General features: G+C 42.2%; 1 protein-coding gene across 3 annotated transcripts in view; it reads right to left on the reverse strand.

Moving 5' to 3' along the window:
• cdk8 (cyclin dependent kinase 8) overlaps window positions 1–27,335 on the reverse strand; it is an 84,851-nt gene that overhangs the window by 49,909 nt on the left and 7,607 nt on the right. For all 3 annotated transcript variants that reach the window (XM_078403058.1, XM_078403057.1, XM_078403059.1), the window contains exons 2-3: window positions 6,621–6,696; window positions 4,411–4,521 (exon numbers count right to left, since the gene is read on the reverse strand). In XM_078403058.1, coding sequence (XP_078259184.1) covers window positions 4,411–4,521; window positions 6,621–6,696 — 187 coding nt within the window. The remainder of the gene's footprint in view (window positions 1–4,410; window positions 4,522–6,620; window positions 6,697–27,335) is intronic.

Below are 27,335 nucleotides of genomic sequence, written 5' to 3' on the forward strand. Positions count from 1 at the left end.
TATTGGTAGAGAGGTGGTATTTTAGTTGGGAAGCTACAGCACGTTCCAAAACTTTGGACAGAAAGGGTAGGTTGGAGATTGGTCTGAAGTTGTTTGGGGTGTCAGGGTTTAGACCAGGTTTTTTCAGAATGGGGGTGACAGCAGCGATTTTGAGGGATGGCGGGACGATGCCAGTGGACAGGGAGGAGTTTATTGTTGCAGTGATAAGTGGAGAGAGAGCAGGAAGGCAGAAACACGATACTTTAGGAACATCTCAGTCTGAGAAACAGATAATTGTTCACAAGCAGAATAACCTAAAGGCTACAAACATTTTTTGTGCCATAAGGCACATACTTCATTTAAGTAAATGAATCCAACAAAAAAAAACCAAATGAATAAAATTGAAAATTGGAAAGTTGGGCCAAATAAGGACATGTGAACAAAAACAGTAAAGGTTCATAAAGTGAAGGCAGCAGGAGACATCAGAAAGGCTGGCACAAACAATGGCCAGACATCCTGTTTACAGGGAGATTGTGGAATTTAATGACAGTTGAAACACAAAGTCAACACTTATTAAAACAAGCTTGCAAGGAACAAAAGAAAAACTAATTTGTCCTGAATATACTTAGGTTCCAAGATTACAAAATCAATTTAAACAGGGTGGATGCCTGCTGTGAGATTTGAAGACTTGCACTCAAAAAAGCACAAAATTACCACAAAGAAAGCAGCAAAGTGGCCTCTTCCAATAAAGACTTAGGTCAGAATATGACTTCAGTCACAATGGTCCAGCAAATGACTTGTCATTAACCTGACACTTCTGAATTCGTCCTGTGGTGAATCCCAGTTGAACTAATGAGGCTCAACTTTCTAAACAAATCATTTCAATAAATGGCAGTGCTTTGTTTTGAATTGTAATTGGACAAATTAACATGGCCAAGTATGCAATTTGATTCTTGTGTGATACTGTTAAATAGTTGAAATTAAACAGGCGTTTCATTTTGTTAAAAAATAATTGGTGCAATATAAAATTTGAATTGCCAAAGTATAAAAGGTGTCTGGTACTCCTAAAATCATTTATCATTTACCAGAAAATGAATTAGTGAATTTTCAGATGACTACAAAATAATTAGGATGGCACAGTGACACAGCGATAGAGTTGCCAGAGACCCGGGTTGGATCCTGACCTTGGGTGCTGTCTGCGTGGAGTTTGTACATTCGCCCCGTAACCATGTAGGCATTCTCTGGGTGCTCCGGTTTCCTCCAACATTCTAAAGATATGCTGGTTTGAAGGTTAATTGGCTTCTGTAAATTATCCCTAGTGTGTAGGATAGAACTGGTACACGGGTAACCCCTGGTTGGCAAGGACTCGGTGGGCCGATTGCACGCTCTATCTCTAAACTAAACTAATTTGCTGCGCAGAAATGAGTACATGTCAACATGTGAAAGACATACGCTGTGAAATGAAAGTTAACAAGATATTTTGTTCTATTTATGATGGGAGCCACAAGTTAAGCGCAGACAAGTACAAAATAAACTATGAACAGAGCATGCACAATTTTGAATAACGTAGACTGCCAGGTAGGTACTGCACTAAATATCTTTTGAAGTTTTACAGTTCACAACATTAAACTAATTTAGCAAGAAGCAGAGCCAAAGGCATTAATGCAATATTTGATACACACTAACAAATGCCTACAAGCCGCTATCATTTTGCCATCTGTAGTTGCAAAAAAAAAAACTTGAAAGGCTGAGAAGAAATAAATGGCCTTTTATCATTTCACACTCACTATCCTTGTTCACGGATTGTATGGTGCTTGCAAAACTCAGTTGATACGAGATATTTGTTTTATAATGCACTGTTGAAATAGACTGGCCAAGTGATTGGACAAGAAGAAAGAAGATGGAATATAAATGTGGAGAAAAAATGTGAAGTCATCCACATTTGTAAAAAAAATAGAAAGGTAGTGATTTTATTTTAAATGGTGAGAGGTTGATAGCTTTGCTGTTTGGAAGGATCTTGATGTCCTTGCATGTGACATCATTGAAAGATAATATACAGCTCCAGCAAGCAATCAGGAAGGCAAATGGCTTGGTTAGCCTTTGTTACATGAGGATCTGAGCAGGCATCTTAGTCGAAAAATAGAGCGCTTTGGCAAGATAATATTAGGTAGAGGATGTGCAGCACAGGCTCAACACACTGACTCCTGGACTGACAGTTTTGTCATTTGAGGAAACATTTAGTTGACTTAGCATGTACTCTCTCTCGAGTTCTATTATACTCAGTAATTACATGGTATACTTGGACTACAATCTTTTTAATATTTCTAAGTAAATTGAAATTAAAATGAACCAAAATAAATTAATCTAAACTAGATTTAATAGGAACCACTAGAGTCATGAGTGGTCCCAGATGATTAGAAAATTGCCAATATTACCCCGCTGCACAAAAAGGGAGCAGGGCAGAATAGTGGGAACTATAGGTTGGTTTGTCTGACTTCGATGGTTGGTAAGATTTTAGAGTCTATCATAAAAGATGAGGTAACGGTGTACTTAGAAATTCCCAATAAAATAGGCCGAAGTCAGCATGGCTTTGTGAAGGGGAGGTCTTCCTTGACAAATTTGTTCCAATTCTTTGGTAAACAGCAGGACAGACAAAGGAGTCAGTAGATGTTGTTTACTTAGATTTTCAGAAAGCCTTTGATGAGGTGCCACACGCTTGGCTGCTTAGGAAGAAGAGAGCCCAAGGTATCAGAGGGCGGATGCTAGCATGGATAGCAGGGTGGCTGGATGGCAGGAGACAAAGAGTGGCAATAAAGGGGGCTTTTTCTGGTATGAATGTTTTGCATCTCAATTATAATAGACAGGAGGCAAATTGTGACTGCATACATAGACAATAGTAAACCATGGGCCGATACAAAGTGCTGGAGTAACTCAGTGGGTTAGGCAATATCCCTGGAGAACATGGATAGATGACGTTTCGCTTAGCGACCCTTCCTCGGACTGATTCAGTCTGAAGAAGGATCCCTACCCGAGAGGTCACCTATCCATGTTCGCCAGAGATGCTGCTTGACCCGCCAAGTTACTCCAGTACTTTGTGTCTTTCCTAGGTAAACCAACACTTAGAACTGAGATGAGGAAAAACCTTTTCAGTCAGAGAGTTGTGAATCTGTGGAATTCTCTGCCTCAGAAGGCAGTGGAGGCCAATTCTCTGAATGCATTCAAGAGAGAGCTGGATAGAGCTCTTAAGGATAGCGGAGTCAGGGGGTATGGGGAGAAGGCAGGAACGGGGTACTGATTGAGAATGATCAGCCATGATCACATTGAATGGCGGTGCTGGCTCGAAGGGCCGAATGGCCTCCTCCTGCACCTATTGTCTATTGTCTATAACACCTCCACTTCCTTGTTTCTAAGTAAACTGTGGGCAGTGATTTCCCAAAATTTGCCTCATCCAGAACTACAAGATTCACTTTAGACACGGAGGGTAGTGGATGTATGGAATGAGCTGCAAGAGGTGGCAGTTGAGGCAGGTACAATAACAAAATTTAAAAGACATGTGGTCAGGTACATGGGAACAAAAGATTCAGAAAAATATTGCCCAAACATAGGCAAGTGGGATTAGCGTCACTGGGACATCATGGCCAGTATGGGCAAGTTGGGCCTGTTCCCATGCAATTTGACTTTATGACTACCCTCTGACTAGCATTTATTAAACAAATTCTTATGCAACTCATTGTTGATTAAGAATAGTAGAAATTGAGAATGTTTTACTTACAAACAGTGAAAATATTCACATTTTCTACTCATTATAAAAGTATAAATGGGCAGATAAAATAAAGACAGATAAAAGCAAAAGATGTTTCTTGCCAAGCAAATTTTATTTTCATGCTTTATTAATTACCATTCATGACATTCTGAAAAATTGTGCAAAACTTAGCGCAGCTGGTAGAGCTGCTGCCTCACAGTTCCAGAGACCCAGGTTAGAACCTGACCTCGGGTGTTGTCAATGTGGAGTTTACACATTCTCCTTCTGACAGTGTAAATTTCTTCCGGGTGCTCCTGTTTCCTCCCACAACCCCAAGGCTTTGTAGGTTAATTGACCTCTGTAAATTGCCCCTTGTGTTTAGGGAGTGGATGAGTGTGAACAGGTGATCGATGGTCAGCACCGACTCAGTGGGTCAAAGGGCCTGTCTCCATGCTGTGCCTTGTAATTTAATAATTCAGATAACGTTTCAGCTATTCAAATCATGTACATTAGCTTAACTTGTGATTCTACGTTTGATATCAATTTTGAAAGATCTATTGGACATCGTTTGTAAATCATTGCTACTGCAAAAATACATCAAATTAAATTAGTAAGTAAAATAAATTATAAACAATAGAATAATGCAATGTTAGAGTAAGCACATTTCAGACCAAGACGGTAGACCTTACCCAGAGATCATGTTCAGCGTAGTCAAATAAAAGCCACACTTTCCTGTCTGCATGTGACAAAAATACTTTCTGCAGAGCAATGACATTCGGATGTTTCAATTCCCGCAGTAACTGTGAGAATAAAATGGGAAACATTAGTTTTAACTGACTTAGACATTTTATAACTTTTAAAAATATGATTAGCTCTTTTATTAACCAACCACACATAATCAACTTTACAGTGCGGCAGTGATGCAGGTGATAGAGTGGCTGCCTCACAGCGCCGGGAACCCGAGCCCAATCCTGATCTCGGGTGTCGTCTGCGTGCAGTTTGCACTCTCTCACTGTGACCGTGCAGGTTTTCTCCGGGTGCTCCGTTTCTTCCCACATACCAAAGACATGCGGGTTTGTAAGTTAATTTGCCTCGGGTTAATTGGACCCGGGTCTCTGGCGCTTTAAAGCAGCAACTCTACTGCTGCACACACTAAATGCTAGCTCAGCCTGCAAAGTCCATATCCCTCAAATGGAAAGAAAACACTCACACTAGAGACCTCAGTCTATTCCTTCCTTAAGTACAATGCCATTAGAAATTTCATTTGAAGAACAAGCCCCTTGTGTCCAGGGCAATAATTAACCCACAACCAACATCATTATCTGTCGATTATCACATCACAGTTTTTGGGACGATGCCATGTACAAATAGCTGGTACATTAATACAAAGGCAAAATACTATGGATGCTAGAAATATGAAGTAGAAACAAACTGCTGGAAAAATGGAGCAATTTGGGCAGTGTCAGCAAAGAGAAAAGTAAAAATCTTGTCTGCCCACATATATAGTTCTGTTTCCCTCTTCACATGTAGCCTGACCCGAGGTTTCCCAGCACTTTGTTTTATATGTTGGCATGTTTCCTACATTCCAACTGAGCATTTAATCACTTAAGGTTGTGAACTATCCTATTCAAACAATCTTTCTTTTTTTCTCCTTTTTTACCTCAGTCTAACTGCAGAGACGCAAACATTTAAAAAAAACAGCCCTTAGCAGTGAAAATAGAAAATTATCAGTCTTAAATTCAAGATTTAAAATTGTGCCATGAGGTGATCTGCTGTTTCCATTAGGAACTGAAGGTATTCAGGCATTCACAGTGTGCCCTGGGCTTCATGGGACCTACCTCTGCCCACTTTATGACCAGTTTTGGTGCATCTGCCTTCTGATCCTTCTCTCAATTCCAAGTGGCTCTGCATTTTGTGAAGTACCATGTTTTTCAAAAAGCATCAAATCGAAGACTTGCCTGTTGTTAAGATGCAAATAGTTTTATGGTATGATTTAACAAGGTATAGGAATTGTCCCAGTGACCCATCCTCCAATGAATATCAGCAACATAAACAACTGCTGTTGGGTCCTTGCTATGGCTGGCTACAATGCATTATTTCACAAGTGAAAGGAGCAGACAGTCTACTTCTGTCTGAGTAGACAGAATCCCCCTCATGTCTACTCCACCATTCAATCATGGCTGATCTAACCCGACACCTGTACTAATCAAGACTATGTCAATCTCCATTGTAACAATATCCATTGACAGCCTCCACACACCATGTTTGGCAATGAATTCTATAGATTCATCACCTTCTGACTAAAGAAATGACTCATCTCCTTTCTGAAGGTACGTCCTTTTATTCTGAGGCTATGGCATCTGGTCCTAGACACTTCCACTATCTCCACATTCTCTCCACATTCACTCGGTCCAGGCCTACTTATTAAACAATGAATCCCCCTCAAAAGTAGCTTTAATATGCACTAGAAAACATTACGGTGCTACATGAATTACAACTTATTTGTTTAAAACAATTACTTTGTTCACAGGCAAATTAGATTTTTATATTTCCATTTATGCATTGTTCAAGCTTCATTATTGGTAGTCAACAATGGCAAAAAGGTATATCAAGATCAAGCAAAATGGTTCATCCAGTCTATAGTGCCACATTCATCAGAAAGCTTGCAGCATATTGAGGGGGTGTCATGAGTGGTAAGGGTGCCTGGAACACTACCAAACACAACACTAGAAGTAAAGTGGATGAACTTGAGACTCAGTTAGAGATTGGTAGATAAGGCATTGTGGGGATTAGAGACATGGCTGCAGAAGGATCAGGACTGAGAACTGAATATTCAGGGTTATACATAATATTCTGCCACAACTTTCCATTTAGAACATAAAAACTAGTGTTTACTTACTGCTATTTCTCTGCAAGCAGACATAGAAATTCCAGTACCCTCTATTTGTTTTAATGCGTAGTCTTTGTCATCTTTCCTATACAAAACATAAATAATTAAAAAAATTATTGCAGAAAGGGGTTTGTTGGCAAGAAGTTGAAAAATCCTTTATTAAAAGTCATTTTATCGAATTGGGAAGCTACAATTTACTTTGCTTTAGACTTTAGATATACAACGCGGAAATAGACCCTGCGGCCCACTGAGTCCGTACCGACCAGCAAACACCCAGTACACTAATGCTATCCTACACACTAGGGACAATTTACAAATTTTTACCAAAGCCAATTCACCTACAAACCTGCACGTATTTCGAGTGTGGGGGGAAAACCAGAGCACCTGGAGAAAAACCACACCGTCACAGGGAGAACGTACAAACTCCGTACAGACAGTAACCATCATCAGGATCGAACCTGGGTCTCTGGCACTGTAAGGCAACATCTCTACTGCTGCGCTACTGTGCTGCTCTATTTTCCCCAAACATAATTTTAGGAAAGTGACATGCAAAATGACAGCTGATTTAATTTTGAATCATATTTGTCTGAATTTCACCCTTTGCTATGAAATGAAGCTGGCAATATTGAGTACATGCAATACTGCAATGGCAAATTTCTCCATTCACATGGCAACCTTAGTTTTGCTAACCTAATTTATTATCCTTAAAGAATTACTAATATATTCCTTTATTCGTCCCACACCGGGGAAATGGAGCACCAAGGGTGGGACTTAACATCTCACCAGATCTCTTTCCTTGACATGTTTTCAGATTTGGAATGAAGGAGTTCACATTGTAACAATAAAGTGGGCAGATTAGCTCAAAATGATTTGGTATACTGAAACCACAAGTAGATGAAAGAAAAGAAAAAAATCACACAGTGCTGAGTTTCATCAGGTAACACACAATTATTGGTACATGACTAATGTCTGCCAGCTTTACGTTTACCTGTAAAAGATATGACATGTTGTGCTAAATATTTATCGATTTTCAGGTTTGGATAAAGGTGGTTAAATATTTTCCAGAAGAATTCATACGTTTTAGTTTAGATTACTGTCACATGTACCGAGGTACAGTGAAAAGCTTTTGTTGCATGCTAACCAGTCAGTGGAAAGACTATGCATGATTACAATCGCGATTTCCAGTGTAGATAGATGATATTGTGGCGACTCCTGGCAACATAGGGAATAACGTTTAATGCAAGATAAAGTCCAGTAAAGTCCGATTAAAGATAGTCCGAGGGTCTCCAGAGAGGTAGATATTAGCTCAGGACTGCTCTCTAGTTGTTGATAGGATGGTTCAGTTGCCTGATAACAGTTGGAAAGAAACTGTCCCCGAATCCGGAGGTGTTCGATTTCATATTTCTGTACCTCTTGCCTGATTGGAGAGGGGAGAAGAGAGAGTGAAGGGGATGGGGGGGGGGGGGGGGGGGGGGGGAGGGGTGGTGCTCGTCCTTGATTATGCTGGTGACCTTGCTGAGGCAGTGTGTACAGATGGAGTCAATGGAAGGGAGGTTGGTTTGTATGATGGTCTGGGCTGCATCCACAATTCTCTGCAGTTGCAATTTTACGGTGCAACAGACAGCTAAATTTCACTCAGGTCTTAATAATAGGAATTTGATACTGCACCTTAGAACTTAAGAAATTTTGAACCTGGGTGACCACTTGTGAACACGATAGTCCTGAACTTCCTGAGAGATGTTTGCTGCTGCTCTTCTTACAGGCCTATTGCATTAGCTCAGGATACAGTAATAACAGTACCACACATTCCTCAGGAAGTTCAAGACCTTCATGTCCGCAAATGGTTGTCCAAATTACATTTCTCATACTTACATGCTACCACTACCAGCCAAAGTCAAAGAGTAATTTAATATATTTGACGTTATAATAAATACCAAGTCAAAAGTCACAAAAAATGTATCAGCATCGAGTAAAGGAGGAAGAGTTCAAGACTCATTAAAAATGATTACATTTCCAACAGATTACAGTTATCATTGTTCAGTGTAGGCAGTATGTAGAATTGTTGCCTCACTGCTAGTTAGAGACTCAGGATCGATCCTGACCATGAGTGCTTCTTGCGTGAATTTTGCAGGTTCTCCCTGTGACCACATGGGTTTTCTCTGGGTGCTCCAGTTTCCTCCCACATTCCAAAGACATGCGGGTTTGTTGATTAATTGGCCTCAGTAAATAGCCCCTGGTGTGTAGGGGGTGGATAAGAAAGCGAGATAATGTAGAACTAGCCAGGTAGTGTAGAACTAGTGTGAACTCAGTGAGCCAAAGGGACTGTTTACATGCTGTATCTTTCAATTAATGAATTCGGTCAAATATATGTATAAATAACTATTTGCATTAATTTTCCATGATGGAAACCTCTTTCTATTTTTCCAGCCTGCCCTCTTCCACAGAATAATATATTTTCTTTATTTCCTGGCATTTACAAAATTTAAATCACCGTCACGAGGGCAGAACGTCAGAGTTGCTGGTAAGTAGAAACCCAAACCAATTGAGTGCATCGCCAGAAATGAATACCTGTACTTAAAGATACCAGGTCTTGTAGCCTACCGGGATAGTCCACTTTAATGTAAAAAAAAGTATCCAATTCATTCATGTTGGAAGGGAACAACATGTTTTAGAATCCAACAACATTATGCTGCCATTTTGGCCAATGATCCTTTTGCCAAATTTGCTGCAAAACTGTTAATTTATTCAACTAACCAAGAATCTGTGGAATTCATTGCCACAGAAGGGTATGGAAAACAAACACATCACAAAAACAGCCTTCTTCCACCTCAAAAACATTGCCCGTCTCCGTCCATCCCTCTCCTCCACAGCTGCAGAAACCCTCATCCACGCCTTCATCACCTCCAGTCTGGACTACTGCAACAGCCTCCTCTATGGCGCACCCTCAAAAATCATCAGTAAACTTCAATACATTCAAAACTCCGTTGCCCGTCTACTCACCCACACCCCGATCCGTGACCATATCACCCCCGTCCTTTATAAACTCCACTGGCTCCCCATCCCCCAGAGAATCCAGTACAAAATCCTCCTCATGACCTACAAAGCCCTCCATAACCTGGCCCCATCCTACCTGACTAACCTCCTCCACAGGCACACTCCCACCTGCACCCTCCGCTCTGCTGCTGCCAATCTCCTATCCCCCCCCATCCGGATCAAACTCAGATCCTGGGGGGACAGGGCTTTCTCCATCGCTGCTCCCACCCTATGGAACTCACTACCCCAAACCGTCAGAGACTCCTCCTCACTCACCACATTCAAAACATCACTGAAGTCTCACCTGTTCAGTACTGCCTTCAACCACTGAAGGTCACCTCACCTTCTGTCTCCTTTCTCTGTTCGTTTACTTATTTATCTATTTATTCACTTCCCTATGTTCTTAAAATCCCTGTAAAGCGTCTTTGAGTGTATGAAAAACGCTATATAAATGTAATGCATTATTATTATTATTATTAAGTCAATTAAGGCAGAGATTTAAAGATTCTTGATAAGTACGGATATCAGGGGTTATGGGGAGAAGGCAGGAGAATGGTTCCAGGATGGACATATCATCTATGATTGAATGGTGGAGTAGACTTGATGGGCCAAATGGCCTAATTCTGCTCCTATAACTTATGAACTAACATTGTTAGCATTCTAATAAAATTAACCAACGTTAGCATTCTAATAAAATTAACCAACGTTAGCATTCCAATGCAATTACCTTAATGGACCTAATCAGCATAAGTATTGGAGGAAGCATGTTTCAGCTCTTTGACTTACTCCTTGCATAAAGCAAAATATTGCAAATGCTGAAAATGGAAGTAAAGATGAAAAATTCTGACTATCGTTGCACAGCAAATAACTTTGTTTCTTTCTGGACAGATGATAAAATTTCTGTTCAAAAATTGTTTCTCTCTCTTCGTAAAAAATACAATTGCACCATATTATTAGAGACATACAGCACAGAAATAAAACCTTTGGCCCAACTTGTCCAAGGTGCCTCATTCAAGGTGCCTGTATTAGTCCATATCCCTTTAAACCTTTCCTAATCTTGTACCCAGTCCAAGCGTATTTAAAGTGTTGTTATTGTACCTGCCTCAACTACCTCCTCTGGCAACTAATTCCATACACTCAGTGAAAAAGTTGCGCCCCTGGTTCCTATTAAATATTTCCCATCGAACCTTAAACCTATGGCCTCTGGCTCCTAATTCCCCAGGCCTGGTTAAAAGCCCTATCAATTCCCTTTATATTTCCGAGCAATTATTGATATATTACATGCTACATTTTTACTCAAGCAACTATTTAAATTTTCGGCAAAACCTCTAAAATGTAAATGCACCAAGAATTTTCCTACACAAGAATGGGAATTAGGTAAACAAACTCAACAAGGACCAAGAAACTGATAAATAATGTCAGGTCTCAGATTTTGGAAAATTCCACAGTAGATTTATTCAAAGGAAGTTTCTTAATGAGGAAACAATAATTTTTAATACATATTTTAATAGTTAAATTCTTACCTTCACACCAGGGACATTCTTTGTTATAGATATAAAGAGCTATAAAATGATAGAAACCTCTTAACTGTTCCATGGCAGCCCAAAACCATCTAGCAATTGCAGCCTTAAATTGATTGCATAATTTAGCAGTATGAAACATTTGCCATGAAAAGACATGAAAGTCAAGTTCTTATACAACTGGAATTTATTCAGTCACTTCATTTAGTGTGCAGCATCCACAATGCACACCCCACCAACGTCAAGCAGCAATGATAGCATCTCCCGAGTTAATGAGCTGTGCAACATAGATCGATTCCGATGGGAATATCACCAGATACGTGTTTCTCTCCAAGTTGAACATGATCTTTACAGAAGCACAACACCATCAGTTCACCGTTACTGCTGGAACTATGAAAGCTAGTCTTGCAGCAATGTCTACTGGGTGTGTATAATAATAGCATCTTGTAAGTATCTTCATACAAGTGCTGCAGTAACTCGGGAAGACTGCACACCAAAACCTTAAAGAGCAATTATGAATAGATCATAAATACCTGCATAGCAACTAGTACTAGACAATGTGAGGCCTAGATTGAATTGAGATGGAAAAGATGTTCCCAGTAATGAGAGAGTCTAGAACCAGAGGGATCGGCCACAGAATAAAAGGACGTTTGGAAGTATTTACCACAAATGGCTGTGGAGGCCAAGTCATTGCGTATTTTTAATTATTCAATAGGTTCTTGATTAGTAAGGTTACGGGTAGAAGGTAAGAGAATGGTGTTGAGAGGGGAAAATACATCAGCTATGATTGAATGATGGAGTTGACTTGCTGGGCCCGAATGGCCTAATTCTGCTCCTGTGTCTTATAATCAGTACTCCTTTTCCATGAATGTACAGCAAAAATTATACTGGTGGCCCACAAGTTAATGTACTTTGTATCAAATCCTTTCTGTGGCACACATTAGGAACCCTTCGTCCTGTCACACTGACCCGTACTTCCATCAACATTTGTTTGTAAAGGTGAATACTAAACCATCACTGCTGATTATAATGCTGTATAGGTTCTGGCCACGAAATACCCTGAGAACGCACCTCAATTTTGCAAAACTGCCCTCTCACTTCATGATTTCCAAGTTAGATGCTTTTTTTCTTATTATGTTTAAAAACAAAATTCTTATTAATGGTTTGGTGTGTCTCATATTTTTTCATTAATTTATGCTTCCTACCCTGGCATCCTTCTGCTCTCATTGATTTATTGCTATATTTGCAAATCTATAAATCACTAATTTACTGTTGTCCAGTTCTCCATTTAATTCATCACTGTATTAATGTAAAAATAAACCAATTGTGGCATAATAGAAAACAGTTTAAGTGGTGCAATTATTCCATAAAAGTACTGGATTTTTGCTTTGTATGTACACATACAATAAATAGTTATGCATATGGTCTACGTTAGCATCACACTCCTAATGAAGTGATATGATGCCTGAACCCTGATCTGCTTTACAAAATAAATGCTTCATTTTGTTTTCTATTTCTCCTGTATTTTTAAAAAAGTTGAAAGAGGTGTCTACTCCTGGTCACACTCTGGAAAGTCAATCAGTACACATATTAAAAGTTCCCATAAAAGTGCAATTTGCCTTGGCTGCTTAATTTAAGCTTAATTTAAGCTTCATTCATTTTACACAATTTAATAGACAATAGGTGCAGGAGTAGGCCATTCAGCCTTTCGAGCCAGCACCACCATTCAATGTGATCATGGCTGATCATTCTCAATCAGTACCCCGTCCCTGCCTTCTCCCCATACCCCCTGACTCCGCTATCCTTAAGAGCTGAAAAGTCCGGGAGCAGAGCAAGGACGCCCGTTGGCTGAGCAGTAAAGTAAGTGCTAATCACAGTTGAACAGGCAGTTTAAAAAGAGCGCCAAAAGGAAGCTAGTAGTCAATTTGAAAAGTCCGGGAGCAGAGCAAGGACGCCCGTTGGCTGAGCAGTAAAGTAAGTGCTAATCACAGTTGAACAGACAGTTTAAAAAGAGCGCCAAAAGGAAGCTAGTAGTCAATTTGAAAAGTCCGGGAGCAGAGCAAGGACGCCCGTTGGCTGAGCAGTAAAGTAAGTGCTAATCACAGTTGAACAGGCAGTGTAAAAAGAGCGCCAAAAGGAAGCTAGTAGTCAATTTGAAAAGTCCGGGAGCAGAGCAAGGACGCCCGTTGGCAGAGAAGAAAAGTAAGTGCTAGTTTAAGTGAGAAGTCAGGTAAATTGGACAATCAGGCAATTTAATTGGTGATATAAGCAATACTTGCAAAAGGGTGCAGCCCTGTTCAGGTGCAGCCCAGTGAGAGAAGTGAAGTGCCCAGTGAGAAAAGTGCCCAGTGAGAAAAGTGCCCAGTGAGAAAAGTGCCCAGTGAGAAAAGTGCCCAGTGAGAAAAGTGCCCAGTGAGAAAAGTGCCCAGTGAGAAAAGTGCCCAGTGAGAAAAGTGCCCAGTGAGAAAAGTGCCCAGTGAGAAAAGTGCCCAGTGAGAAAATTGCCCAGTGAGAAAAGTGCCCAGTGAGAAAAGTGCCCAGTGAGAAAAGTGCCCAGTGAGAAAAGTGCCCAGTGAGAAAAGTGCCCAGTGAGAAAAGTGCGAGTCTTCGGCGAGGAGGCTGAGGTGAGGAGGATACAATTGTTTTAAGCCAGAGCTGGTTATAGGCACAAGGTGATGGCGGAAAAGTTGGTGCGGTGTGTTTCCTGCAGGATGTGGGAAGACAGGGACGTCGCTGGAGCTTCTGGGAGCTACACCTGCAAGAACTGTGTCCAGATGCAGCTCCTGAAGGGACGTGTGGTGGAGTTGGAGAGGCAGTTGGATGACCTCAGGGCCATCCGGGAATGCGAGAGTTTCCTCGACAGGACCTATTGTGAGGCTGTCACGCCAAGGGTCCAGGTCGAGCGAAGGTGGGAGACTGTTTCAGGGGGGAGTGGACGTGGACTACAGGAGACCCCAGTGGCTGTGCCTATTGCAAATAGGTATACCCTCTTGGGAACTGTCGGGGCAGAAGACGTTTCCAGTCCGAGTGGCGGACCTGTTGGCAAGGATACTCGACAGGGGAGACCGAAGTCTGGAAGAGCCGTAGTGGTCGGTGACTCCATAGTCCGAGGGACGGACAGAAGATTCTGTGGCAGCAGGAGGGACTTGAGGATGGTCTGTTGCCTCCCTGGTGCCAGGGTTCAACACATTACAGACCGGCTTCAGAAAATCCTAGTGAGGGAAGGCGATCAACCTGAAGTCGTTGTGCACGTGGGCACGAATGACGTCGGGCGGAAGAGGAAGGAGGTGCTACAGCGGGAGTTTAGAGAGTTGGGAAAAACACTGAGAAGTAGGACGTCGAAGGTAGTTATCTCTGGACTGCTACCGGTACCTCGTGCTGGTGAGGCCAGGAACAGAGAGATAAAGGGTATGAATTTATGGCTGAGGGACTGGTGCAGAGAGCAGGGATTTAGATTTCTGGACCACTGGGATCTCTTCTGGGCTAGGGGTGACTTGTACAAAAGGGACGGGTTGCATCTTAACAGCAGGGGGACAAACATTCTGGCAGGCAGGTTTGCTAGTGTGACACCTGTGGCTTTAAACTAAGTAGTGGGGGGGAGGGGTTAACAAATTGTGAATATGAAGATGAGGTAAAAGGGAATACAGGAGATATTGCAAAAGACTCTCGGAAGAATGGGAACAGAAGTTCTAGAGCGGAAAAGAAATTAAGGGCAGGGCCAATTGTGAACGATGTGAGAGGGGAGGTAAATACAGAAGTTAAAGTGTTGTACTTAAATGCGCGTAGTATAAAAAATAAAGTGGATGAGCTTGAGGCTCAGTTAGTCATGGGCAAGTATGATGTTGTAGGGATCACTGAGACATGGCTACAAGAGGACCAGGGCTGGGAACTGAATATCCAGGGGTACACAACGTATAGAAAAGACAGACAGGTGGGCAGAGGGGGTGGGGTTGCTCTGATGGTAAGGAATGATATTCATTCCCTTGCAAGGGGTGACATAGAATCAGGAGATGTTGAATCAGTATGGATAGAAATGAGAAATTGTAAGGGTAAAAAGACCCTAATGGGAGTTATCTATAGGCCCCCAAACAGTAGCCTCGACATAGGGTGCAAGTTGAATCAGGAGATAAAATTGGCGTGTCAAAAATGTAATGCTACGGTGGTTATGGGAGATTTCAACATGCAGGTAGACTGGGAAAATCAGGTTGGAAATGGACCCCAGGAAAGAGAGTTTGTAGAGTGCCTTCGAGATGGATTCTTAGAACAGCTTGTACTGGAGCCTACCAGGGAGAAGGCAATTCTGGATTTAGTGTTGTGTAATGATCCTGATCTGATAAGGGGTCTAGAGGTAAAAGAGCCATTAGGAGGCAGTGATCACAACATGATAAGTTTTACTCTGCAAATGGAAAGGCAGAAGGGAAAATCGGAAGTGTCGGTATTACAGTATAGCAAAGGGGATTACAGAGGCATGAGGCAGGAGCTGGCCAAAATTGATTGGAAGGAGGCCCTAGCAGGGAAGACGGTAGAACAGCAATGGCAGGTATTCCTGGGAATAATGCAGAGGTTGCAGGATCAATTTATTCCAAAGAGGTGGAAAGACTCTAAGGGGAGTAAGAGACACCTGTGGCTGACAAGGGAAGTCAGGGACAGCATAAAAATTAAGGAGAGGAAGTATAACATAGCAAAGAAGAGTGGGAAGACAGAGGATTGGGACTCTTTTAAAGAGCAACAAAAGTTAACTAAAAAGGCAATACGGGGAGAAAAGATGAGGTACGAGGGTAAACTAGCCAATAATATAAAGGAGGATAGCAAAAGTTTTTTTAGGTACGTGAAGAGGAAAAAAATAGTCAAGGCAAATGTGGGTCCCTTGAAGACAGAAGCAGGGGAATTTATTATGGGGAACAAAGAAATGGCAGACGAGTTAAACCGTTACTTTGGATCTGTCTTCACTGAGGAAGATACACACAATCTCCCAAATGTTCTAGGGGCCGGAGAACCTAGGGTGATGGAGGAACTGAAGGAAATCCACATTAGGCAGGAAATGGTTTTGGGGAGACTGATGGGACTGAAGGCTGATAAATCCCCAGGGCCTGATGGTCTGCATCCCAGAGTACTTAAGGAGGTGGCTCTAGAAATAGTGGAAGCATTGGAGATCATTTTTCAATGTTCTATAGATTCAGGATCAGTTCCTGTGGATTGGAGGATAGCAAATGTTATCCCACTTTTTAAGAAAGGAGGGAGAGAGAAAACGGGTAATTATAGACCAGTTAGTCTGACATCAGTGGTGGGGAAGATGCTGGAGTCAATTATAAAAGACGAAATTGCTGAGCATTTGGATAGCAGTAACGGGATCATTCCGAGTCAGCATGGATTTACGAAGGGGAAATCATGCTTGACAAATCTACTGGAATTTTTTGAGGATGTAACTAGGAAAATTGACAAGGGAGAGTCAGTGGATGTGGTGTACCTCGACTTTCAGAAAGCCTTCGACAAGGTCCCACATAGGAGATTAGTGGGCAAAATTAGGGCACATGGTATTGGGGGTAGGGTACTGACGTGGATAGAAAATTGGTTGACAGACAGAAAGCAAAGAGTGGGGATAAATGGGTCCCTTTCGGAATGGCAGGCAGTGACCAGTGGGGTACCGCAAGGTTCGGTGCTGGGACCCCAGCTATTTACGATATACATTAATGACTTAGACGAAGGGATTAAAAGTACCATTAGCAAATTTGCAGATGATACTAAGTTGGGGGGTAGTGTGAATTGTGAGGAAGATGCAATAAGGCTGCAGGGTGACTTGGACAGGTTGTGTGAGTGGGCGGATACATGGCAGATGCAGTTTAATGTAGATAAGTGTGAGGTTATTCACTTTGGAAGTAAGAATAGAAAGGCAGATTATTATCTGAATGGTGTCAAGTTAGGAGGAGGGGGAGTTCAACGAGATCTGGGTGTCCTAGTGCATCAGTCAATGAAAGGAAGCATGCAGGTTCAGCAGGCAGTGAAGAAAGCCAATGGAATGTTGGCCTTCGTAACAAGAGGAGTTGAGTATAGGAGCAAAGAGGTCCTTTCTACAGTTGTACCGGGCCCTGGTGAGACCGCACCTGGAGTACTGTGTGCAGTTTTGGTCTCCAAATTTGAGGAAGGATATTCTTGCTATGGAGGGCGTGCAGCGTAGGTTCACTAGGTTAATTCCCGGAATGGCGGGACTGTCGTATGTTGAAAGGCTGGAGCGATTGGGCTTGTATACACTGGAATTTAGAAGGATGAGGGGGGATCTTATTGAAACATACAAGATAATTAGGGGATTGGACACATTAGAGGCAGATAACATGTTCCCAATGTTGGGGGAGTCCAGAACAAGGGGCCACAGTTTGAGAATAAGGGGTAGGCCATTTAGAACGGAAATGAGGAAGAACTTTTTCAGTCAGAGGGTGGTGAAGGTGTGGAATTCTCTGCCTCAGAAGGCAGTGGAGGCCAGTTCGTTGGATGCTTTCAAGAGAGAGCTGGATAGAGCTCTTAAGGATAGCGGAGTGAGGGGGTATGGGGAGAAGGCAGGAACGGGGTACTGATTGAGAGTGATCAGCCATGATCGCATTGAATGGCGGTGCTGGCTCGAAGGGCTGAATGGCCTACTCCTGCACCTATTGTCTATTGTCTATTGTCTATTGTCTAACTGGCCTCCACTGCCTTCTGAGGCAGAGAATTCCACAAATTTAAGGAAGGAATTTGCTAAATGGGCAGAGATGGATTAATAAATAACTTAATTTACATGGTTTGGGGAGATGGACTAATTCCTTGTGTGCAAGATTTAACAAGAAACATTTATCCTTACTATCTTGTGAGATTAATTATGACATTCATCTGATTTGAATGTCACCATAATTGTTCCATATCATTTCCAGGATTTTCATCCGTACAATCAGCTGAAAACCCCATTCTTGCTGCTGAATGCTCAACAGAAAAACAAAATCACTTGTAGATATGTCTGCATATTGCCTCTAAAACAATTTCAAAATCAAGTAAATTTTGAACAAATACGACAAAGAGCAACAAATGGTAACACCATGATGTTTTTCCCAGCAGATAAAGTTTTAAGTAACTGGGCACCTGCTCTACAATCTCACAATGCAGCATAGGAGACATTGCACAGGCAACCAATTATAGCTGTTAAATCATCAATCATCATTAATTCAGTTCCATTAAACAGAGATGGAATTGCACAATACTTATTATTTTTAATTATATTCTTTAAGCTTAATTTACCCTTTCGCAAGACATTCATGTTGAGAGGATATGCACCAAACAAGGAAATGCAGCTTGTCACAGGATTTCCTATTTACAGTTGAAGTAATCAAATGAAAAAAAACTTGCATCAGTGCCATACTGTGACAGCTCATCACTTCACCAAAGACCTGGCAAAGGGTAGCATGCTGGCACAGCAGTAGAGTTGCTGCCTTACAGCACTAGAGACCCGGGTTAATCCTGACGACGAGTGCTGTCTGTACAGAATTTGTACATTCCCCCCGTGACAGCGTGGGCTTTCTCCAAGATCTTTGGTGTTTTCTCCCATAGAAGTACAAGTTTGTAGGTTATTTGGCTTGGTGTAAATGTTTTTAAAAACCCCAGTATGTGTAGGAAAGTCTTACTGTGCGGGGATTGCTAGTCGGTGCTGATTCAGTGGACCAAAGGGCTCGTGTCCAAGCTGTATCCCTGAACTAAACTACAAATAGGCAGAGCAATCAGCAGTGGAAAGGAAAGAGACAGCATAAAGTTCTCAGCATCGTAGTGCAATAGTTCCAGAGACAATGTTCAATGTCCACAATGGGGTAGAGGTGAATTGGACAGTACCCTAGCTTATGGAAGGACCTTTTAGAAGCCTGATACAGATGGAAATAAGGTGTACCCGAGTCTGGTGGTGCTTGCTTTAAAGCTTGATATGGTGACATCTGGGGTCCTGTCCTTTTTTGTAACTCTGTGAAATCTATTGCCTCAGCAGACAGTGGGGTGAATAAGTTCAATGCCATGATTCACATATGGCAACTGAATGAGAAATTACTCTGTGGCACAAATAAATGGAGTAGAGGAAAGCAAAAATAAGTTGTGTATTGTCACATGTATTGAGGTACACTGAAAAGCTTTGTTTGACATGCTATCCAATTAGATCGGATAATACCTTGCATAAATACAATCAAGTCAAACTCAAGTACAACAGGTAGAAAAAAGTTGAAGATACAAGCTATAGGATATAGTTTTTAATGTTGCAGTGCACCAGTTCCAGAGATGTTCACAATGAGGTAAAGGTGAATCGACCAGTACCCTAATTTACTGTGGCACAAGTCCAGAACACTTGGAACCAAGTCCGGAATAACCTTTTTAATGGCCAAGAAGCAGAAGGCTGCGAAGGCCAAGTCAATGGATATTTTTAAGGCAGAGATTAATAGACTATTGATTAGTACAAGTGTCAGGGGTAACGGGGAGAAGGCAGGTGAATGGGGTTGAAAGGGAAAGATAGATAGATCAGCCATGATTGAATTGCAGAGTAGATTTGATGGGCCAAATGGCCTAATTCTGCTCCTATAACTTATGAACTTATTATAGTGCTTTCAAAATGGTGCCTTTCATTGGACATACATAACCACCTCATAGCATTCTGCACGCATATCAGCACAAAGTGTTGCAAATCCCCTTCATGCACCAGGTAAAAAGCCAGGATTCCTGATTTTTGTGTGACCTTCTTCCTGAATGTCAAGGTAAGGTCAAAGTCTTGGTTATGTAATCGATCCAGGATATTTGTATTAGAGCAAAACCACTGGACAACCTCATGTTTGGTCATTAGGCCATCTATCTTTAAAATTCTACACTATTCCATCAACATTTAATGGAAGCTAGAAAAACAGCACTCACCTTTCACCTTGGATGTGAAATTGAAATTTACAGGTTAGATTTATTATTGTCACATGTACTGAGGTACATTGAAAAGCTTTGTTTGGCATGCTATCTAATTAGATCAGATAATACCATACATAAATACAATCAAGTCAAACTCAAGTACAACAGGTAGAGCAAAAGTGAAGATACAGATACAGAAGATACAGGATATAGTTTATAATGTTGCAGTCCACCAGTTACAGAGATGTCCACAATGGGGTAAAGATGAATCAAGCAGTACCCTGGCTTATGGTAGGACTGTTCAGAAGCCAGATAACACTGGAAGAAGTTGTTCCCGAGCCTGGTGGTGCTCCATTTAAGTTTATTTTTCTTGCACTGGACAGAAGCATGGAGGAGACTGGGGTGGGACATCTCTTTGATTATGCAGGCTGCTTTTCTATGGCATCGTGTTGCAGATGGAGTCATTGGATGATCTGGTATATTCAGGTATATTGGATGATCTGGTATCTCCATTGGATGGAGTCAATGGATGATCAGCCATGATCACAATGAATGGCGGTGCTGGCTCAATGAATGGCCTCCTCCTGCACCTATTTTCTATGTTTCTATTCACGGAAAGTGGTCTTTATGATGGACTAGGCTGCATCTCTTTTCATCCACAAGAAATTAAGAAATGACCATGAGTTAGGGGGTGGGACATCTCTTTGATTCTACTGGTTGCTTTTCTGAGGCCTCGTGGTGTAGATGGAGTAATTCACAGAGAGTGGCTTTTTTTTCATCTACAAGAAATGACTATGAGTGGGTACCTCAGGCAAAACAAAATGCTTTGTCCCGAAATTAAAAAAAACTGATGCTGGGAGTCGATAACAAAGACTGAAAATGCTGGAAATATGAAGCAAACTGCTGGAGGAGCTCAGCAGGTCAGGCAGCACCTGTGGAGGAAAATAGCAGTCGATGTTTTGGATCCCTCATCTGGACTGAAAGAGTAGAGGGGAGATTCCTTGCTCCTTACATTTCGCCACACTCATTTCAGTGTCCTACATTTTTCAGAAAAGTGGCTTTCTCCCACCCTCATCTCCTACATTTCCTGTACTTTTCTCATCCTGCCTCTCCCAAGAAAGAATAGGGACAGAGTTACATGGGTTTTTAAACCTTTCACTCTACTGGCATTCACATCCAGCTCATGGACCTTCCACTCTCCTCTTTCTTGTGGCTATTTTCCCCTCTACTCTTTCAGTCCTAATGAAGGGTCTCAAGCCAACTGTCAAAATGTCAACTCTCTGCAAATGCTGCCTAGCCTGCTGTGTTTCTCCAATTTCATCACAGCCACATCTCCATGACAAACAAAGAATATACAACAAAAGACGACACAAAGTGCTGAAGTAACTCAGTGGGTCAAGCAGCTTCTCCGGAGAACATGGATCGGGATCCCTCTTCAGTGCATGAGGGTTTGCTGTATGAGGAAGGTTCAACTAGAGGGGTTGAAGTGTCTTTGCTAATCTTTTATTTGAAGTGCTCTGTCGATGATTCATCATGACCTCATCCTCTGAAATTTACCATCACAGGAATTAATCTTTCTTTAGGGAGACCAACATGGAAACAGCCCTACAGCCCACAAGTTTGTGTCAACCCATCAATCACCCATTTACACTAATCCTCCATTAATCCCACTTTTATTCTCTCACATTCCCATCAACTCTCCCAGATTCTCACTGGTCTGCAGGGTCTTGACCCGAAGCGTCACCCATTCCTTCTCTCCAGAGATGCTGCCTGTCCCGCTGAGTTACTCCAGCTTTTTGTGTCTATCTTCTACCACTCATCTCCACAGCAACTAATTAACCCACCAACCTGCACGTCTTTGGAATTGGCTGAAGCTGTGAGGCATTAGTTCTACATGCCAGCCTAATTAAGTCAATTTAATTCATTTCATGCACGATATGTATTATGTCACTGAATGCAGCAAAAAAGGTTATCACACCATTCAGTTACCCAGGTCCAACTATATTCCAAAACTAGCCACATCTCATGCCAGGCTGATCCAGTCCAGCTGCAAGGCTGGCCTCTACTGGATGGAGAGAAAACTGCCTAGGTATGCCCTGCACACAAAAAGCAAGATAAATCTAATCGAGGCAACTGTCACTATAACAGCATACTCAAGATCATCAGCTACAGAGTCATAGAACGTAGAAACGTGCCCTTCGGCCCAACTTGCCCACACCAATCAAAATGCCCTATCTACACAAATTCACCTGTTTGCTTTTGGCCCATCTCCCTCAAAACCTATCCTATCCATGTACCTATCTAAATGTTTCTTAAACATTGCGATAGCACCTGCCTCAACTACCTCCTCCAGCAGTTTGTTCCATATACCCACCACCCATTGTGTAAAAATGTTACATCCCAGGTTCCCATTACATCTTTCCCCCCTCATTTTTAACCCATGTCCTCTGGTTCTTGATTTCCCTACTCTAGGCAAAAGGCTGTGCCTTTACCCAATCTATTCATCTCGTGATTTTGTACACCTAAGAGCATCCCTCATCCTCCTGCACTCTAATGAATAAAGCCCTAGCATGCTCAATCTCTCTCTATAGCTCAGTCCCACAAGTCCTGGCAACATCATGAGAAATCTTCTCTGAACACTTTCAAGCTTGGCAACATCTTTCCTATAACATGGTGACATATTGGATGGGTTCACTCTAAGCAAGCCGCACACATCGATCTATAACCCGCCTTGCTGGTGCTCGGGTTCTGCAAGCTGGATTCAAATCCCAAATTCGGTACAGCTGCGATCAAATTTCAGACAGAACAAATAAATCAGAGACAAAGTTAATTTAACAGTCCTTGAAGCTAAGGCAGATTTAACACTAAGGAATGATTTCATTGGTATGCTAAGGTATGATTTCAATGCCTGGAATCAATGGCAATGGCAATCGGAGAGAGAAATCTCTCTACTGCTGAACTCAGCCTAGTGTAAGGCAATGTGGCGTGGCTATCAACTGGGTCTCAGGGAGCTGTTACTAGAAAGTCCTAAACTTAGAGACCTTCGGCTGCTTCAATGATTATTTCTCCATAAATGTCAGAAATTGAGATATTTCCTGATCTTTAAAAAGCACTTAGTTCCATTCACAATTTGTCTGATTTGGGCGGCACAATGCGTAGCTGGTAGAGCTGTTGCTAGGGACTTGGGTTTGATCCTAACCTCGGGTGCTGTCTGTATGGCGTTTCCACATTCTCGCCTTGACCTTGTGGGTTTCCTTCGGGTGCTCTGGTTTAACCCCCAGCCACCCCCCACCCCCACTGCCTTCCCCTGGATCCCAAAGGCGTGTGAGTTTATAGGTTAATTGGCTTCTGTAAATTGCCCCAAGTGTGTAGGGAGTGGGATAACATAGAACTAGTGTGAACAGATTATTCATCGGCGGTGTGGACTTGGTAGGCCGAAGGGCCTGTTTCCATTGCTGTATCTTTCATTTCTTGCAATTTCATCCAGGTTCCAAAGTGCAACATTACCTTGTCAACCAAGCACGTGGTGAGAAGTGATTAGTAATATTCGCACAGCACAAGTGCCAGACATTGATCATCAACAAAAGAGCACCAAATCACCACCACTTGACATTTAACACCATTGCATTCTCAATTGGTGACTGCAAATAATAGGCAAAGAACGAGTATACCATGGCAAGTGATTAATATCCTTACTTCCCAGATTCTGTCTACCATCTTCAATGCACGAGTGAAAGGAAATCATCCCTAGCAGCTTGGATGAATGCAGATCCAACAAGAAGCTTGATGTCACGCACGAACAAACAACCAGACAGCTTGATGCAAGGAACTGCAGATAAGGCACATAGAAAGGCACAAAGTTCTGGAGTAACTCAACGGTTCCGGTAGCATCTCTGGAGAACATGGATAGGTGACATTTTGGTTCAGGACCCATCTTCAAACTCAAGCTACTGATTTGCACCCAATACACCATCATAAATATTCATCTTCTCCATTATACAATGCACTGTGCCACAATTACGGCAGCAGAGCGGCGCGGCAGCAGAGTTGCTGCCTTATAGCGCCAGACACCGAAGTTCGATCCCAACTAGGGGTGCTGTCTGTAGAGTTTGTTTGTTCTCCCTGTAACCACCTGGGCTTTCTACGGGTGCTCCGATTTCCTCCCACGTTCAGGTTTGTAGGTTAATTGGCTACTGTAAATTGATTGGTGATCGTTGGTCAGCATGGACTTTGTGGGCCAAAGGGGCTCTATCTCTAAAACTAACACGAAATCTACATACACTGCAGGATTTCATTGAGCTTTTGCAATAATAACTCATGAATACACCAAATCTCACCACTTGGAAGGGCAGGCGTATCAGGCACAACAGAACACTACCTGTTCAAGTTCCTTGATATTCTGCTCCATATACAGCCATATTTTTGACCAACCAAGCTAAACAACTGCTCTACGTTCTAAATCCAGAAAATCCCTACCAAACAGCACTTTGAAAATACCTTTGTGTTGAAACCGCAAGGGAAACCTGTTTTGCGCAGTTAGTGTTGATCTTAAGTCAGCATTTGACTACTAGCGTTGACTGGCCCTTTGCCAAATATTCTCTAAGGTCATACAAGGCTTCTGCTCCAATAGAGGAGGCACAATAGCTGCCCCAATAAGCGAGGTACTGTTGAGTCACTTTTGAGTCTCGGCTAATCCATAACTCACTGGCCTGAGACAGATTATAAGCAAGAAATTGCAGAAAATTGTGGACGCAAATCAGACCACCACACAAACCCACCTCCCATTGACTCCATCTACTCTTTACGCTGCCTCGGCAAGGCCACCAGCATAAGTAAAGTCTCACCCTGGTCACTACCTCTTCTCACAACTGGCAAACTCACAAAAAGGTCCAGTGGCCAAAGCAAACAAAAAGGACAGATCTGGCTCTGCGTTCCTCATCTCCACAGAAGTGCGAAAGCACACACCTCCAGATTCAGGCACTGTTTCTTCCCAGGAGTCATCAGGGAACAGAACCAACCTATCACCAACTAGCGAGCTGTCCTGAGCTACTACCTAGTTTAGTTTATTGTCAGGTGTATCGAGGTCCAGTGAAAAGCTTTTGTTGCGTGCTAACCAGTAAGCGGATAAACATGATTACAATTGAGCCATTCACAGTGTACACATACATGATAAAGGGAATAACATGAACAGCATTTAGTGCAAGATAAAGCCAGTAAAGTTTGATTAAAGATAGTCCGAAGGCCCCCAATGAGGTAGATAGTAGTTCAGGACTGCTCTCTAGTTATGATAGGATGGTTCAGTTGTCTGATAACAGCTGGGATGAAACCGCCCCTGAATCTGGAGGTGTGCGTTTTCACAGTTCTGTAGCTCTTGTCTGATGGGAGAGGGGAGAAGAGGAGGTGGCCAAGGTGCGACTCGTCCTTGATTATGCTGAAGGTTTTGCCGAGGTAGCTGAAGGTATAAACGCAGTCAATGGAAGAGAGGCTGGTTTATGTGATGGTCTGGGCTACGTCGACAACTCTGCAAATTCTCGCGGTCTTGGATGGAGCTGTTTCCAAATCATGCTGTGATGCATCCCGATAAAATGTTTTCTACGGCGCATCTGTAGAAGTGGTGAGAGTTGTTAGGGACATGCAAAACCTCCGGCCTTCTAAGAAGTAGAGGCATTGGTGTGCTTTCTTGGCTATTGCTTCAATATAGGTGGTCAAAGAGAGGTTGTTGGTGATATTTACTCCTAGGAATCTTCACCTGCACAGTCAATGCAAACAGAGGTTTGTGTACCGCTTCGCTTTGTGAAATCAATCACTTTCTTCTTTGCCTTGCAGGCATTGAGAGAAAGGTTGTTGTCTCGAAACCAGGACATGTGGTTCTCAATCTCCTTCCTGTACTCCGTCTCATCATTATTTGATATCCGGCCCACAATGGTATTGTCGCCTGTGAATTTGTAATTTGAATTAGATTTGTGCATGAATGAATTAATAAGTATATTGGCCAAGTATGTGCATATACAAGGAATGTGCCTTGGTGCTCTGCTCACAAATGACAACACAAACAAACAGTAAGAATTAAGAATAAAGCATAAACACATCAAAACAATAAGGATACAACATTACGGTCTAAACATGTGGGTGAAAATAAACCAGAGCAAAAAAGAGACTACAGACTTTGGTTATTGAGTAGAACTACTACTCGTGGAAAAAAGCTGTCTTTATGTCTGGCTGCGGCTGCTTTGACAGTCCGGAATCGCCTGCACAGGCTGCTCAGTTGTGGTTGTTCAAGAAGTAAAGGGGGCTTAGAACACATCCTCGTGAAGCACCAGCGTTGTGGATAATCTTCGAGGATGATTTGTCCCCTATCCTCACTGATAAGGGTCTGTTGGTCAGGAAGTCGAGGATCCAGTTGCAGACATGAATGCTGACTCCAAGTCCCGCGAGTTTGGTGATGAGCTTGGATGGTATAATGTTAAAGCAGAGTTGTGGTCTATGAATAGGGGTATGACGTAGGCATCTCTCTTACCCAGGTGATCCAGGGATGAGTGTTGGGCCAGGGAGATGGCATCGTCCGTGGACCTTTTGTGGCAGTAGATGAACTGCAGTGGGCCAAAGCTACTTGGTAGGCTGGATTTAATTCGTTCCATAACGAGCCTCTCAAAGCATTTCATGATGGTGGATGTCAAGGCCACTGGACGGTAGTAATTTACCTCATTGGAGACTGTTGGACTTAAATCGGACTTTATCTTGCACTATACGATATTCCCATTATCCTGTATCTGTACACTGTGGACAGCACATTTGTAATCATGTGTAGTCTTTCTGCTCGCGGACTGGATAGCACGCCACAAAAAAAGCTTTTCATTGTACCCGGTTACACGTGACCATAAACTAAATTAACACTAATCTCAATGTGTTTTAGATATCTCCGATCAGAAGAGTCCCACCCCAAAACATCACCAGTCCTTTCCTTCCACAGATACTGCCCAACCTGCTGAGTTACTACAGCACTGTTTTGATCATCTGCAGTTCCTTGTGTCTTCATCATTGATCCCTGGCAGGTGAAGCACTACGTTGCTCATTTCAATATATTAATTTTTTAAGTTTAGGTAGTTTATTGCAAACTATTTTTTCTTTTTAATTGAAGTATTTATTTAATGGCCTAATGTTTTTTAAATAATCGTAACAGTGCAAGCTGTTGAAGGCCAACAGGAACTCAGGACTTACGGTCGAAGAGGTGCTGAAGGCACTATCGTGTATGAAGGTAGACAAATCTCCAGGGCTTGATCAT

The sequence above is a fragment of the Rhinoraja longicauda genome, chromosome 7 (genome assembly GCF_053455715.1).
Source record: "Rhinoraja longicauda isolate Sanriku21f chromosome 7, sRhiLon1.1, whole genome shotgun sequence".
NCBI classification, from domain to species: domain Eukaryota; kingdom Metazoa; phylum Chordata; class Chondrichthyes; order Rajiformes; family Arhynchobatidae; genus Rhinoraja; species Rhinoraja longicauda.